At 36.4% G+C, this 17,284-nt stretch overlaps 1 protein-coding gene across 4 annotated transcripts in view; it reads right to left on the bottom strand.

Moving 5' to 3' along the window:
* Positions 1-8,955: 8,955 nt before the first annotated feature.
* The window catches only part of PCDH10 (protocadherin 10), a 33,172-nt gene continuing 24,843 nt past the window's right edge, over positions 8,956-17,284 (bottom strand). Inside the window, exons 5-6 of one of the 4 annotated variants that reach the window (XM_065687236.1) lie at positions 15,123-15,212; positions 8,956-10,799 (exon numbers count right to left, since the gene is read on the bottom strand). In XM_065687236.1, coding sequence (XP_065543308.1) covers positions 10,780-10,799; positions 15,123-15,212 — 110 coding nt within the window. In that variant the 3' untranslated portion in view covers positions 8,956-10,779. Of the gene's footprint in view, positions 10,800-13,109; positions 13,185-15,122; positions 15,213-17,284 lie in introns of those variants that run through there. The other 3 variants (XM_065687243.1, XM_065687229.1, XM_065687250.1) reach the window with 3 other exon arrangements.

Here is a 17,284-nt window from a genome sequence, read left to right as displayed (position 1 = left end):
TGCTGGTGATTTAATGTACAAATGGCAGGCAGAAATCAGCAGGCCACAGAGTGTCATTTGTTGTGCCATTTTGTCTTTGACTCTAAGGGCAATAAAGAGAAGGATGGTACTGATATAATTCAAGGTGATGAGCAGATTCTTCTAACTTGAATGGGCTTCTTGTGATCTTCCATATTCTTTAAGGGTTCAAAGCCTTCTGAGATTTTATTCTTTTTAAGAAGGCCATTTTCTTCCCATTTAGCTTCTGTGTGTTGAGTAAGTGGATGGGGAATACAACAGGGGATTAAAATACAAGATCAATCCAGAGAGGTATTCTCACCAGCAGCAAGACAGAGCAGTCTCTGATTCTCTCTTCTTTCTTCTTCAAAGGCCCAAAGGCAACACAAATCCTGGGAATAAGATGGGAGAAGGGAGAGATCTTCACTTCTAGCAATATAATCTGGAAGCAGTATAGTCTGGATGTCTGCTGAAAAATAGACAAGCTCCTGCTACAATCAGCTTGTCTCAAGAGTGCAGGGTGATTAATTCAGATAACCTTTTAGATCATCTCATTTATTCTTCTCTAAGTTGTGAGTTCTGTGCTATGGCTTTGAGAGGCACAACCCCTTTTCTCACTTTTTAATTCAGTTTGCATTCATTGGTTATTTATGTATATTCACTCGACAAGAACATGATAGTTTTAAATAAATGTTTGTATTTTGGTTAATGGGTCAGTTTACCTTCTTTACAATGGACCTGGTAGGGCAAGGGGTTCACCTGTAATGGACTGGAATTACACAAGTACAAATAGGCTAAGAATCTGCCTTTATTCTGCTTGTTTTATTTTGACTAAACTGGAATTGAAGTAGGATTTTACATGTACACCAAAAAGTGTACAAAATTCTTCAAATTATTTTTTTCCCCTATTGTCTCCTACTTTCTCTCATTATCTTACTTGCTTGTGGTACTGCCAGGCCAATTTAAGTGTCTTGGAGGGTGAGGACATTGGGGAAAGAGGGAGAGGCAGAACTGTTATAAGTGCAAGGATTTTCTTTAAAAGCAAACCAAGACCAAGAAGATAAACCAAGGACCTTGAGTAACATTAATAGCAACATATGCACAGGAAATATTCTTGTCTGTTTTATTTGAAACAGCTATTATACTGCAATCTAAGTACTCTAGCGTTTCACAGTCACATAACATCAATGAAATAAAATTATCAAAACAAAACTCCATCTCAAAATGAAATATTCCTTTTTCCATCCTGTTTGGAGTCTGTCTTCTACAACGTAGGCATGTTGTGCCCACAGTAATACAGTCTGTAAGAACAGGTTAGGTAAACACAAATTGGCAATGGCATTCAACATGACGATCCTGCAGCAAGGCAGGAGAATTGGGAATGATGAATTCCCAGTGAGAGGGTGCTGAGGGGCTGGGAGCTCCCTTGGGACTGGGGTCTCCCAGGGGCATCAAGGACATAGCCCAGCTCACCACTCCAGGGGCAGGGCAGAGAGCAGCCAGGGAAAGCCAAGGCCCTGGGCATTGAGCATCTCCCTGGGGAAGGGCTGTAATGCTGGCCCACGGGTGGAGGTCAGCATCAGCCCTGGTGAGGGGAACCAGGGTGAGACGTAGTCCTTGTCAATAATGTTTTGTTAGTGTAAGATTTTCAGACTGCTTTTACCACCATTATGTCCAAGTATTCTCTGATAATTGTAGAATCATATCACAGAATCATAGAATTCTTTGTGTTGGAACGGTCTTTAAAGCTCATCCAGTTCTAACCCCCCGCCTCAGGCAGGGACACCTTCCACTAGACGAGGTTGCTCCATGCCCCGTCCAACCTGTATTAATGGAATAATACATTCATCTGTATGACTAAGATGTCAGGTGTGGTTTGCTGTCTTGATCTCTCACTTTGGCAGGAAGGCAAGCTCTCTCAACAATTTTGTTTTATGCCTAGTGTCACTCTGTGTGTCATTTACAATACCTACTGAGCGAAATTTGTTATACAGTACTAAATACTCACTGAAGAGCAAGTGAGTCTATATTTAATCAGTGATTTGCTGTAAAAGGTGGCACACATGCTGAGTTCCTGCACCAAGAGATGTTTAAATGCTTTTCTAGGCTGGAAAGCAAAACAGGAGATAATCCTCCACCTTGCTGCTTAGAAATTCTTTTAAGCTGGATATGGAGGAAGAAGTTATCTGTGATGGAGAGAAGTGAGTACAGATTTCTCACATGCTGAAAAAATATTCCTAAAGTCGTACCATCTGCTCTGCAAATCTTACGTACTTAGTCTTTAACATCTTAACAAACATCCTTACAAAATAGGATCCTATTTTCAAGTGCCCTTTAAGTGCCCTGGGCAGACATGTACTGAACAGAAAACTACCACAGAAAAAAAATGCCAATAGAGGCCCTTTTTGTAGCATAATGGTCATCGTATTTACCTGTAATGTGGGCTGCTGAAGACAAATGCTTCTTTTATATGATTGTGGATCTTTTTTTTTTTCCCAGTCCTCCCTAGTCATCAGATCCAAAAGGATTTAGGCTCTGAGTGGAAAGCTGAAGAGCTCTTCATTTTTCTTTTCGAAGCTGTCCCATTTTGCAAAGAATAATTATGTATTATTCAGACAGAGAGACCAAGGGCATCAAATTACACATTGCTTTCTAGACTACTAGTTAGCTCATTAACCTGCACCTTGGGAGAGCTCAGTATTGTAGCACTTATGTGGTTTTACAGTATTTTATATCATAATCGTTTTGGTGGGTTTTATCTTGCTATTTTGATATAGTAACTAAGTTCTATTCCCACCTCTGCAATACACTGCATTATGAAATTCCTCAATTATGGTTCAGTTAAAATAAGGATAGTGAAACAGGCATCTGTCATAACACTGGAGTATGTTTTGCTTACTAATAAAGGATATAAAGCACAGCAGTCAATAGAAATCTGACTTTAAAATAAATGTTTTTTCGATTTCCAGCTCTGTGTAGATTTTCCAGTGCTCAAGGTTGTTTTTGGATGAGAACAGTAAGATTTTAGGGTGGGTTTTTTTCCTGAAGCTTTAGACCTGTGAATATTAGCAACATGTGCAGTGAAGTTGTAGATTTCACTCTGCATGTGAAGAATTAAGCACCCAACAAGCCTGCATGCAAATGGTGGTTTCCAGTTTACTCCAGATGATAGAATGCAAACAGGAAAGGCATTTCTCCAGTCCAGTAACACACTGTGCAGACTTCAAATATTTTCTGTGACTGCATTTCATGTCCTTATCCCTGAACAGTGGCAGGTCCAGAAATCATTTATATAAATGAGAAAAAAACTGTAAACTACCTGCTTTTGCCTGGAGGTTTTTTTTTGTTTTTTTTTTTTTCTGGATAAATGGTAATTATTTACTGAACAAAATAAAATTTTATTTATTTCATTAATAATGACATGAAATTAGTTGCTGTGTTGTCACACAGAAAGTGACAATACAGGAATTAAAGTAGCAAAATTAAACCCAGAAACTTTAATATTGGCTCCTATATGATAAGGGCTAATTGAACTCCACCTATAATTATAATGGTGTAATTTAAAAGTTAGACTAGTATGTCTATTATAACTTAACTATACATAGTTCCAGGAAGCCCCAAAATACAGCTGACCATTTGTGTGAAAAGTATGATGGAGTAACATCCGTTACAAGTAGTATTTGAAGCAGATATAATCATATATCTGGTAAGGGAGTTTGTAAATTGTCTAGTTTTCATAATAGGGTGAGATATGCTCCTGCGGCATTTCTGGGGCTCGGGACTCAGAGCTCAACACCAGCACAGCCAAGGATTGCCCATCCTACTGGGCAGAGACTCCCCAACAGGCCAGGGGCGGCCACGGCCACCCGGGTCCCCAGGGAGCTGCTGGATGTCCCCTGGAAACAGGTGTAAGGAAGAATATGACACTTCCCATGCCACTATTTTTCAGCTCAGCTGTGATTGATCTAATAGTAATGTGTACTTAGAATGTCAAGGATCAGATTTAATTTTTATTTGGGCAGGTTTATTTGTTTGTTTGTTTAATTTTTAACAGACCGTTTCCAGAAACTCAGTGAGGTTTTAATGATATCATTAGAAGGTATATTGCATTTTCTCCCTAGATTATATTAATCAATTTACGTTTACTTCCAGTACTCTGTCTCTCTTCTTTTTCTTTGTTGACAGTCAGAATATAAATCAAACCAAGCCTCTTAAAAAAACTGAATGGCCATGAGCTCCAAGGGCATCGTTTAGCCTCATCTTCAGGGGGCTGAGCAGGAGAATGTTTGCTTGCATTCATAAATTGTTTTGCAGATAGCATAAGCCACAACAAATATATTGCTCTCATGGTGAAATCTTTCTCTTCCATGATATTTATGTTCCTGAACCAAGCACTATTTAAGTACCAATTAATGTACTCTGTGAGACTAGGAAAAGCAGAGAATGTTCTCTTTCCTCTCTTTTTCTTCACAGAGGAACATTGTCACACCACTGCTCTTATGTCAGCATCCCATAGAGTTTCAGCCCTAAATTATTCTGATACCTGTCTGGAAAAGATGTAGTGATGGGAATGGATTTACTAGGTAATTGTGACATCAGACTTCATCTAGTTCTTTTTTTTCTGTGTCATTCTCATCAAAAGGGAATACCCTCCTCCCCCCCACACTGAGGTGAACATGTAAACCCTTCAGACTGCTTTTATACTCCAAGTCAAAGTTAGACCAGAAAATATGATAGGAAACATTTTTCAGTCTAGCTGCAAAAGGAGATGCTGTGCTTAGGATCTTTGTTATCTTCCAAAACAAAACTTTACGGAAACATTCATTGTTGAGGCTGGTATTTTCTTTGCTTGCTTTACTGACATTTTTAATCAACAGCTATGGCAATGTAAGAATACTCTGCTCCAATGAATTTTTAATTCTCTGCCTTTCTGCATAGTAAAAATGTGTCTGTCTTTTCAGGACTACATTTCTGTCTTTGTCTTTTTAGAAAATCTGAACAGTGGTATCATTTTACTTGTCTTTTTTTGCTTTGAGACAAAGCTATTAGAAACATGTCTGTTTTAAACTGACACATAGCCATGCCCGGATTTCCAAACCTGATTGTGCAGCTTGTTGAAAGCAGTGCTGGTGAAGTTTATGTTTTCTGGCATCAAACAATTTTATTGTAGGCTGCTCTTGCTTAAAATTGTATGTGCATAAAGAAAGAAATGAAGACTGCTTTTTGCTCTCCTTCCAATCACTGTGGCTTGAGCCACTGCCTTTAATGGAATTAGGCTCTGATGCATATAAAATACAGTTCAGTTTTGCAACCTGATTGTTTGGATCCAAGACTTCTAAAACTTAAGGTTGGCTTGGTTACATTCCCTTCATCATATTGTCGTAAGGCTTTGTTATACAACACATTTGGCTGTTACTGCGACTCAAAGTTGAGCTATCCAAAATACACTTTTAAGTTGAGCATCAGATGAACTTTAATCTTTGAAGTGCATGTATTTGGAAGCATACTGTTTCACTGTTTGGCTTAACTGAATTTCTCATGTTGTATAATATACATTAATATGTTAATATATATTTACCTATTGTCTTTGGATCTCTTCAGTCAGACTGTTAAAATGTTGTCTGAATCCTGTTTGCCATTTTTTATACCTTTCAATTGGTTAACATCCAGAGGACACTTTAATCAGTGCTGACTCAGTGAACAAGAAAGCTTCAGCACAGTGTGTGTCATCTTGACTCAGCAAGATTTCCAGCATTCTTATTTATACATTTTTCACAGGATGCTTCCTAAAGAAGCGTTTGCCTTTTGAAGAACTACACCCACATAGATTTAATTTTTCCTGATGCCTATCAATATCATCTTTATTAACAAATTCAAATTCAAAATTTCAAGAAAGCTGTCCAAGTTAGTTCTTGCTCATTTCTTACATAGAAGGATATCTACAAAAACACAGATGCTCAACAGTGGATTTTAATGGATGTCTGTATATGTCTATATATATGTATCCATTTCATACCAAGACAGATTATCAGATTAGAGACAAAATAAAATGAAGGAGCTCTAACAAGAATCTGAGCTCTGACTGTAGGGATCAGTGCAATGGATTTAACTTACACTTTCAGAATTTCTCATAGCTTAATATAATAATAAAGTCTTACTGGCTGCCTTTTTTTTACATTACTGCAAATAGCATAAACCACTTTCTGTTCTCCATAGATGACCGATGCCAATGTTTTGCAATCAAATTGCAATAACTAAATGTATATCAAAGATGCTTATTTTAGCCCCTATGCCTTTGTCTAGATTTTAATTCAAAAGTTCCAATGCCATAAAACTCAAGACTTGAACATGGAACAGTGGTGGGATATGATCAGCTTTTACCATATAAAACATACAAATATTTTACAGCCTTGCAAAATTGCAATGACAATTTCTCAGCCTAGGAAGACTATTTATCCACCCTTTACCCTGAGGAATGATAGTACTTTAAAATAAAATAATGAAAAAAAAAAAAGCCTACTATGAGCAGGTAAAATTTTGGAAGTCAAATACTGAAACATGTGCTTGATTATGGATATAACGCATGAAGAACAGGCTGAATTAGAATCTTGAATGTAAAACTCCATTCTACACTAAGGAACAAGTCCAGCTTTGTAATATCATAAACATGTTTCTACCCCTCTGTTTGCATTTACTGATAAGAGTGTACTCCTGGAAGAAAAAGTCCAGTAGGAACTTACTTACCGGATTTTGAACTATAATTCTATGCACACGCACACATCTCTCCCCACACACATATATAGTGACTATAATGCAGGAAGCATAATCTTTACAAATTGTATTTATCTGTGTATTGTTCTTCCACTTTATTTTGCAACAATACTTATGAAAAATTACTACACTTTGCTCCAATCAGCTGAGAATATAGTAATGGAAATACCTCTTTTTCTCTTTCTTTCAATAGGCAGCTTAGTAAAAACTTGCATTAAGTAATTGGAATTTTATTTCAAGTAGTGAAATGGTTTTATTTATTTCTATGTTTTGGAAGAAGCCCTTTGGAAGAAGCTAAAGTCTGGTTTTGAAGAAATTGAATACGCAAGCTGCTTAGAAATCCCTTGTTATGTATCTCAATCAGGAATTGAAAATAATAATAAGAAAGTGTTTACAGATCTGATTAATTTTTTTTTAAATCCTTTATATGATCCTGTCTTCCGTGCTGGAACTCACTTCAATTGGAAATGGAATTAATTTCAAAGACAGCTCCTCACCCAGACAGCTTGCTCTATTATGCTCATAAACCATAAATTTAAAAATTAAATATTGCTTCTGATAGCTAATTGAAGGATACAACATTCTTATCCCTACAGCTGTGTACAGACCACATCCTCCAAAGCTTAGTGTGCCCCAGTAGGGACAACATAGAACAACAGGGCTGAGAGGATATTCCATGTTTTTTGCTCCGAGGCAAGCTTAAGTACACTTATATCAACCCTGACAGGTATTTTCTGAACTGTTTTTGAAAACCTTTAATGTAGATTTCAGAACCCTCCTTATCCCAGCTTATGGGTATAGGTATTTTCCTTTCATATCCAATCTAAACATTTTCTGACTACTTCAGTTTACTTTTCTGTCCAATATGCAAATCAGAGTCCTTAGACATTTGCATCACATATGCCTGAAAGAAGAGGCAAATACAAAAGCTAATGTTTAAAGGCATTTATCACTGCAGATAGGCACCTAGTAGCATGATGAAATCTATGGGAGATGCTGAACAAGCCAAATTCAGTGGGAGTTGGCTGGGTGCAACATGTATCTTCCACTAAAACAAAGAAATGGGAGAAATTGAGCCTGTGCTGTCCAATATTCTTCTCAGCACTTCTCCTGGGACACAGCAGCTATGTACTGTTTTGTAATGTGTCCTAAAGTTCGTGCTGTCAAACGCTATCATGCTGAAATTCACAGTGAGCTAGGGAAATCAGCAAAAGCTCTGTCTTTAAATACCCTGGGATCCCAAGCTGTAGTATTTCAAAACTTCCTTTTCCTCAAGAGTTCTGCATCTATCATGATTCACTCTGGGCCTCTCCAATGAACTCAGAAGAATTTCTGTGCATAAGTGGACCAATGTTTACATTTAACATTTTCAAGAAAGAAAAGAAATGGGTATGTGTACCACATACACTGTTCACAGGAAGAGCTTAGTTATGGAAATGAACAAGGTATGACATCATAGTTAAGTTTTTCAGAAAAAAAAAAAAGGTATGCAAAATGTGAAGTCAGTTTCATTAAGTAAAAACACTTCAACTGTCCATGAAATAGAAAGGAAAAATCTTTCCCTCTCAAAGACTTAAACCACCTTTAGTTTACAGTGTATGTCTAATATTAAAGAGATATTTGGAAATGAAGAAAAAAACAATTTTAAGAAGGGCAAGGACTTTCTTGCTGTAAAAGCAGAAACAAGAATTTAACAAACCTTTTTAAATTAAATATGTGTCAAATATTTCATTTTTCTTCATAAAATTAACAAAACCTGTAGGAGACTCAAGGTCCTGCTACCTACAGCCAAGGAAATATTTCACTGCTGTGTTTGCTCAAATCAATAGCTATTGTTGGTGCTTTTAAATGATCATGTTTTGTATAATATACACATTTTAAACAGGATCCCACAAAATACTTTGTAGTTATACAAATATGCTAGATATAAACATTAAAAGTGTTTAACAAGCATATTCTTTTTGTTTGAAGTATTAAATTAACAACTTCAGGTCTTGATCCAGTTGCTGTTTGTATAAAGAGCTCTCACAAACTGGTAAGAAGTCTTGTTTGGGTCTGTAGGAGGATGGTTCCGTACAGGTGATTTATATACTTCTATCTAAAAGCAACTGTCATTATAAACAATCAAACAAAAAAATGGTAACAATAGGAAGAAAACCAAACTTTTTAATGACATACCAGTGGCTAAATAACTTCCCCCATGTTCATCCTATTGTAACATTGTTGAGGATATCAGAATTTCTATATAATGGCATGGTCTGAATTCCACTGCAGTTGGTGAGAGGTTTCCTCTTGTCCTCCTGAATACTGAATCATTGCTAGGAATTTGTTCAAGTTTGACTAGGCATTTGTTGATAACACAGTGTTCTCTCATTTGTTTTTGATATCAGACATACTAAGATACACTGGGGGAAAAAAAACACAATACAAAAAGAAAAAAAAAGAAAAAACATTTTACTAGATTTTTACATTTAGTAAATGGTACTTAAACTCCATGGACATGAAAGTAATTTTAAACTTTACCTTTGAAATTTTACCTTTTTCAATATTTCATAGAAAAGAAACGCTCTAAGATACCGTTCCAGACCACAGAATTATTACAGAACATAAAGAATATATGCAAGGGCTTCAATCTTTTCCCAACAAAGATGAGACCCAACCCCATTTAACTCCAATGGGAGAGGGGTCAGCTGAGAATGTGCCATGTTCCTAATTTCAAATCTCCTTTGTGATAAAAGAGTCAATAGCTTGGCATATACTTTACCTTTGCAATTTGAATTCTATCAACAACTATTCCTAGCCACAAGAGAAATATTTTTAGGCAATATATTTGTATAGTTTCACAAAACTATGTCAAAGAGAGATGTGTGGGTATTTGTGTGTGTGTATGGACATATGCATACTTATGAGTTTGGGATGATTTTCTTAAAATACTTAACTCCACTTACATTATATCTTACATTGCAAAATGTACAGACACCCAGTGTTCTTTTTTTAACAACATATACAGGTGAATTTATAGAGCCTTATAAAAGATTTTGTGATTCCAAATTAAAAACCATAGAAATATAATCAAAATAATGGAGAGTGATTTATACCTTTGATAGTACATAGCGCTCATTCTGGTAATATTGACAGCTGCATCTTTGGCATTGAAAATTCATTACAACTTTTAGACAAAATGTTGTTGCTTACAGCTTTTTTTTTTTTTTTTTTAACAAGAAAAAACAGGATTGACCAAAATACGAATATTGGGGAAGTACTATTAAAGTTTTAATTTATTTTCAGTTTTAGCAAGGATAGCTTAGGAACCCTGAATTACCTTCTCACTTTAGTGTATCGTGTAGACTGTATGAATCCATTTAAAAATCAACTAAGTTGTACCACATTTTTCGGAAAATTATATATAATATAATATATATATTATATTTATTTAGAAGCTTTGAAATAGTACAGTAAACACTTTGCAACACGGTGTATAAACTACAGAATGTCTTTGATAATTCTGTGGGTCTTCAGATTAACATTTTTATGACCCACGGGTGAAAAGAACATGATCACAATCTCTCTTGTAAAGTTGGAATAGTTTGGGGAACACTCGATCACACAAAAATAATATAAAACAGTCAAGTTTAAAACAGTGATATTGCATTTATAATGCACATTTTTTTTATCTGTACGATTGGCTTCTTGTGGTGAATATAAACATCTAAAGGGCTCAGTGACATTTTGGAGAGAGAAAGATATATAGTGCTGTAAACAGGCACACACTGATCAGAGAGGCAAGATCAGTTGCCTCTGAAGTTCCTACAGTTCTACACATTTCAACTCATTTCTCAGGCCTGCTGAGAGCAATTAGGTCCTATTGTTGGCCATGATGTCTCCAACAGCACACAAATCCTTCAGTTACACAGAACTGGATGGCCAAGATAATGAAGTTGAAAGTTGATGCTTTTTGTTGGTCGACTTTTGTGCAAATCATGCTGCTTCAGGTAAGTCCTGTAGAAGTGACTAGCATATCCTTTTCCGTGCTGCGGGAAAGAAAGAAAAACACTTCTGAGAGAAAAAAAAAAAGAAATAAAAAATATATAAATCAGTCTCCAACAGTTCTTAGGTTTAGTATCTCCTAAGAGAGTAGAGAAACAATCAAAACTTGTCACAAACTGTTGCTTAAAATCCTCATGGTAGCAAACAGTTTAATGTTGATTCACTTTTCAGACAAAAGTCTTTTGGAGGCTTGATAGTCTGAAAACCAAACTTCACATGCTGCTTTATTATTCTGTCTGGCATGTCATGGCAATTATTCCAACGTGCCTATAAAGACTCAGTATAAGAACAAGGCAAGTAGCCAAACAGGGATTTCCAAGCCTATTTTTTCCTAGTTCAGCTTGTTATTTTAAGCCAGGTCTAGAAACCCCCAAAGATTCTGAAGTCGGTGTTCCTTCTCTTTCAAACTGAACCATTATCCTCATCACCAAATGACCCTTTAGTCTGGTTTGACAGACAAAAAAAATGGTGCGTTAGTGCTACAATTCAAATTTCAGCATTTACTGTCAGGCTGGAAATTAACTCATGTTACACAGATGAAGAAGGTCAATGCATTAGCAAACCCATATCCTAATCCACCAGCTGCAGTAGCTTTATTACCTCAAGACACTGGCTATTTTAACTGTAATTGGGAGCAAAGGTAACAAATGATTTGTACTAGCGTTCAGGAAGAACCTGGGTTAAATTCTGATCTCAGTCACACATGAAGTTGGGACAAGGAACTAGCTCACACTGAAGTATTACTATCCTCATCACCTTCGTTATTGTTTAATAAAGCTTGGAATAATAAAATCAGGTTTTACCTTAGCTCCAAATCAGCTAAATCCCTACCTGAAATTCAGTATATTTCTGTGCACAAAGTGTTACAACTAAAACAGAAAGGAATCTTTAGAATGAACCCTTGAATCAAACCAGCCATGTATACATATTGATGCTTGCATGCTGACCCACAAACACATCCATTATCCGATCCATTTAACAGAAATATATATATTAGCCATACTCATTCATGATATATATTCACCAGTAAACATACAAAATGTTATCTACAGTATCACAGGGAAGTTAAGATTACTTATAGGAACATGTTAACCTGGGTATTTTATGTTTGTCTAATCTAGCCTGCCTATGCCACAGGAGGTACTAGAAAAATGGGGAAAACATTTCTGTATAATCTATCTGTTCAAAACACAGACAATTGCCAGACATGTTATTAACATTAAAACATCTAATATATTATGTTTGGGATGTTTCAATTCTGTAGCACATTAGTAGCATAATTAGAAAGGACTTTTTAAAGCTTTTGCAAGATATTTTTTAACATTGCAGTTAAGGCTGAGATCAGAATCTTTATGATGTTTGGATGGAGTATATGATCAGACTAATCAAGTTTCTAGATATCTTTTAAAATATCTTTTTAAATATTACAAGACACAATCATTCCAGTAATAGTAATAGCAATAACGAGGCTTATATTTGATCCTTAAAACTTTTTTACAAAATTTCACTAATAACTTCACTTCTGTAAATACGTAAGTGCGGTAGTCCAGATTGATGCCTGATAATTGAGGATCTCACACTGCAATACAGGCACAGAGGAATTCCACAGTGGAAAACTATTCAGATAGGCAGCCAGAGTAATTGCTTTTGTGCAGCACTACTGTCCTTCTGCTCCTGTCTGAAGCTGTGCATTGGTGGTGTTGATGTGGAACTTGAGGTGTGCAGCAAAACCTGATTACAGTATTCTTCCAGATAATACAGAGACTGAGTTACTGGCTGTGTCTAGTCTTTTGCCATGTAAATTAGTGCATTTTTTAATTTCTAAACTTCAGTTAATATGCCTATATGACATATCAGGCCATTTTATAACACTAACTAAATATTACACAAGACGGTGCAGAACACCTGCAACTTTTCCCACCAACAAAAATCCTTGTCCTAAATCCCCAAATACCCTCTGCCAACACATAAAATGCACTGGATTTCAAAGGCAACTTTTGTCCTTTTTTTTTTTTTTTTTTTTTTGGTATTTGCACAGAAATTCGTGTGCAAGCAAATCTTTCCACCTTTACACCAGTGTCTTTTTACAGATGGGGAATATAAACCAGAGAGGTTAAATGGAAAGAAGGACGGACTTAGCTTAAAACAGAGGGCAATGAAAGTTCTGACATCTGCTTCTGGCTCTGTGTATGTGTGTGCATGCATGCGTGTTCATAAATAAGCTTTAAGAAGAAATACTAAGCCTCTCTGTATCACAATTTCTCCATCTGTAAAATGGGAATAATATTGCTTACCTATCTCCTAGAGGTGCAGGAAGGTTTAAATCACTATTCTTTATAATCCACTTTGAGATCCAGAGATGGCAAGTGCTATAGAAATGGAAGTATCAGAGTCAGTGTAAGAGCTGGAACAAGAACACCATCATTTCTGGTGCCTAATATTTCCTCTGAGATCACAGCTCTCTCATCCCTATCTTATCTTCTGTTCCGAACTCTCAAAACTACTGCACAGGGAAGCTTCAAGTCTGTGCGAGTATGGGTACTAGTTAGAAAGAGGGGTTTAATAATAAGCAGGTTCATAATTCTGTTAATGACATTGCATTATTTGTACATATATTCTAATAGTATTCGAGGTGAACAAGACAATTAAAGAATCATAAGTATTCAGTTAAAATTCTTAGGGTACATGATTTGTGCTGTACTAACTATTGATTCCTCCCCAAAGACCTTAACAAAAATTTTGAGTGTTACAGTAAGAGCACTTACTGCATAAAATTTATATGGAATTGCAATAAAAACTGGAAATAAAACCCAGCAAAAAATATATTAAGATTCATTTGTTCCTCAGTACACATTAGTAAGGCTCCCATTCAGCGAGCTAGTTCTGTGTAGACTGATGAGAGAAGACATGTAAGACATCAGTGGCAGATGAACATAAAAATAAATGAAAAACACTAACACAAGAAACAGAAAAGAGAAAATGAAGTATGCGATGATTATTCCTAGCTTATGAATCACAAATGAACAGAAAACACTGTATAGCCCTAGTCTCTTTACAAATCTTCCTTTCCCCCTGTTGTGAATTATCCTATTGCATCCAAAGTTGATGTCAGCCTACTACTTTACAGCCATGAATACAGTCATATACATTTCCTCTTTTGGCAAACTCTAGAAGGGATTGCCTGTACTTGGAAGATTTTCAAACTCTCTGAATCAAAACCTTCTCCTGCTTAGTACTGCTAGCTGATCTAACTGGGGCAGAGAGAAGGCCTACTGCTTTCTTCCACAGCTGACAACCAAAGCAGCAATAGGAAACATATCCTATACCTTCTATAACAATTGTCACTTTTGCTCTATACTATATTTAAGAGCTCCATAAACTCCCACAGCATTATATGTGCTGTAACAGAATGACTGCTGAGCTCTCCCAGGAGCCAACAGTCTAAAGATCCAAATGAACACCTGGGCAATAAAATCTCCAAAGTATATCAAGTGCCAGGAATGATGCTGCTATTACAGAAATGTTGCTGATCCCCATTCATTTTAGGAGAAAGAAGACACTTGAACTGAAAACCCTCTCTTTTAAATCAAAGAAAGCTAACCAACAGGAGAACAGCGGGAAAAGCCAGTACGTAAACTGCCATCTTGCTATTTCAGATCCAAGTGCTATAAGTTAGCACAGTATTTAAGGAATATTTGCCTTCATGTGGGCTTTCAGATATGGCCTTCTATGCAAGCACTCAATGCATTATGTTTTTTGTATGAGTCTCCTGTGAAAAATGTGTGCCTCCCTATGTCACATTTCTGCAGATCAAGTGGTCCCCATGCAACCCTGCAATTGATACAGAGATTACAGGGAGGCTGTCATCTCCTCCACTGCATTCAGAAATATCCCAGGTATTCAGGCTTTATAAGGAATGCCTTTCTCTTGTCGTGAACAATAATTTAAAAAGGAGTTCATTACCTCAAGTACACTAGGGCAATGTTGTTCTTTAATTAGCATTATTAGTTTTAACATTACTTTCATGGTTTGGTTTACAGTCTATATGTTAAATGTAGCAGATGAAATACCACCCTTCACTAAGTCCCATCAGCTTTGACAGAGAAATGGACTCTTCTAGTGACAACCACCAGGCTGCAAATCCAGCAATCTTATTCCAATTGAATAGAGACTGGGACCTAAGTAGTGGTAAAAGATAATATATATGAAATAATGTGGAGCTCTAGTTCAGTTATCAGCAACTACATTTTTGGAAAGAGGTCAGCAAGTGAATGGGAATGCAGAGTAAACTATTATAGTTCCCTCACCCTTTGAAGTGGTGCATCCAGGTAAAGGGTGAGACACACGGCTTGGGCTGGGGGATGAAGGATGGGGATTACTCTGCAGCCACCCATGTTCTGTGGATGAAAATTCCAGTCATTGCAGGTGTCAATTCAGTATCTTTTGCAATCCATAGTCTTTTTTTTTTTTTTTTTTCTAATGAGTTATTACTTAAAGAAGTTTTTTAAAGCATTGCTAGTATTTTATGAAAATTCCACTACTGGAGTTACAAAACCAGATTATCTAACCAAGTCCAATAAACTTTGGTACACAAATATGAATAGCATTGTACTCCTACACCTTGTCCTCGTGAATTAGTTTAAAGGGAACTTTTTTGCCCCCTTTTCTTCCATGGTTTTATTTAAGAGATTTTGTGCTTCAAATCTAGGTACTCTGTAGAGCAAGCCTGGGCAAAATAGCTTGCGTTCCAGATGCCCATGTTACATTTTACACAATTAATGTGATCCTGTTGACTCAGTATTATATAAAATAATTGAAAAAAAGGAAGATGGAACATACTTACTTTTGTACTTTTAAAAAAAGGGCCAACTCTTCCCTAATGGCAGTGAGTCAGCTGGCTCTGGTGGCCACTGTTTATCTGCTTATGTATATGTCTGAAGACTCCTGAAAGCCACCAACGGAGTTAGGTAAGAACGAGACCACATTCTGCCTGATCATTTCTGGCATGTGACAAGATAGGAAAGGCAGGAGAGCTCCTGCAGGCGAACATGTGCATTGCACCAAGGCAGACTGTCCCTAATAAGGATACAGAATTCAGTAAAACTGAAAAGTTCTTTTTGGGATCTGCAAAAACCCAAATATAAATTTTGATTCTACACCAAACAAACAGCATCTGGACTGATGGGTACAATTGCCCAGATTTCACTGAAACAAAGAAAGAAAAGAAGTGAGCATTACATCTTCAGTCAGTGAATAAATGAAGTAGGGTAAAATGCAAAAGTTTGCAAATATTGCACTGAATCTTTTCTGGAAATAGACTTGCTTTTAGCTAAATAAATAAATCCCACAGACCATTAAAATATTTCCTTCCTTTGCAAATACATCTTTACTTCTGGAACAAATGTGATTATGCCAAAAAGCTATCTTTTGTATAAAGTTAAAAATGTAACCACATATATTGCCCTTTTGTCTTGCATTAAATGCATACATTTCCATGTCTAAATTCATTTAAAGCGATTTAAGAAACAGTGATTCCCAGCCAAGTCAAAATTTGTCACTGGTGAACAATGCGCTGACCGTAATTTAGTGGACATGCTGAATAGTGTTACCTGCTATAGTGTTACCTACAAAAAGGGTGAAAGAGGTCTGTCCTTTGTATTTACATAGAAAACCACCACTTCTGAGATCTGAACAACTTAAACAGATTTTTTTAAAACAGTTTATTGACCAAATTTCTGACTGACACACATTGCCATTTCTATTAGCTTCACTTCAAGATCAGAAAGTACACACTTAAAAAGATATTTTTGATGTTTGCAACATGTCTTGGTAAATATTTTCATATTGCAAGGGGGATGCCTGATACAGTGTTGACACATCACGACAGTCACTGAAACGTTTCTCTGGTGCTATTGAGTGCTCTAAGATTTATATTCTACCTGGACTTAGCTTAGCTTATCCTCGGGAAAAAAATCAAAGGAAACCAAAACATTTCAGTTCTTATGTAGCCAAGTCCCAGGTCATGCGACAAGATTTCCCTTTGTTTAGGCCTATCCTAAGGCACAGGCTTAACTTTAAGCACTGACTTTAATCAAGAGGTGCTTTACATTAAACATATGATTAAGAAGGTTTTGGTTTTGAACCAAGTCCTGGGTTTTGCAATTAGTGTTCTGGGGCACATAAGATACTTTTATGTGCATTTGATTTTCTGTTCTAAATGTTGACATTTTTTTTCACTGCAGCAACAGCCCAGTGGCATAGTACGTCAGATTTGATTTATCTCTGGTTGCCATTATTTACTACAGAAACAATGCTCTTTAGCTACTATAATTCAGCACAGATAGTGCTAAGCTATATTCTATAATGTACCATAAAAAATACCAAAGACAGTTTTCCCACAAGATACAGTGAGCAGAAGAAAGCATTTTTGTCTTTCGGTACTATTATAACTATACTATCTACCTGAAAA

The sequence above is a fragment of the Lathamus discolor genome, chromosome 1 (genome assembly GCF_037157495.1).
Source record: "Lathamus discolor isolate bLatDis1 chromosome 1, bLatDis1.hap1, whole genome shotgun sequence".
In the NCBI taxonomy this organism is placed as follows: domain Eukaryota; kingdom Metazoa; phylum Chordata; class Aves; order Psittaciformes; family Psittacidae; genus Lathamus; species Lathamus discolor.
The sequence above is the reverse complement of the archived record's forward strand: the minus strand, read 5'-3'. Positions and strand labels throughout refer to the sequence as shown.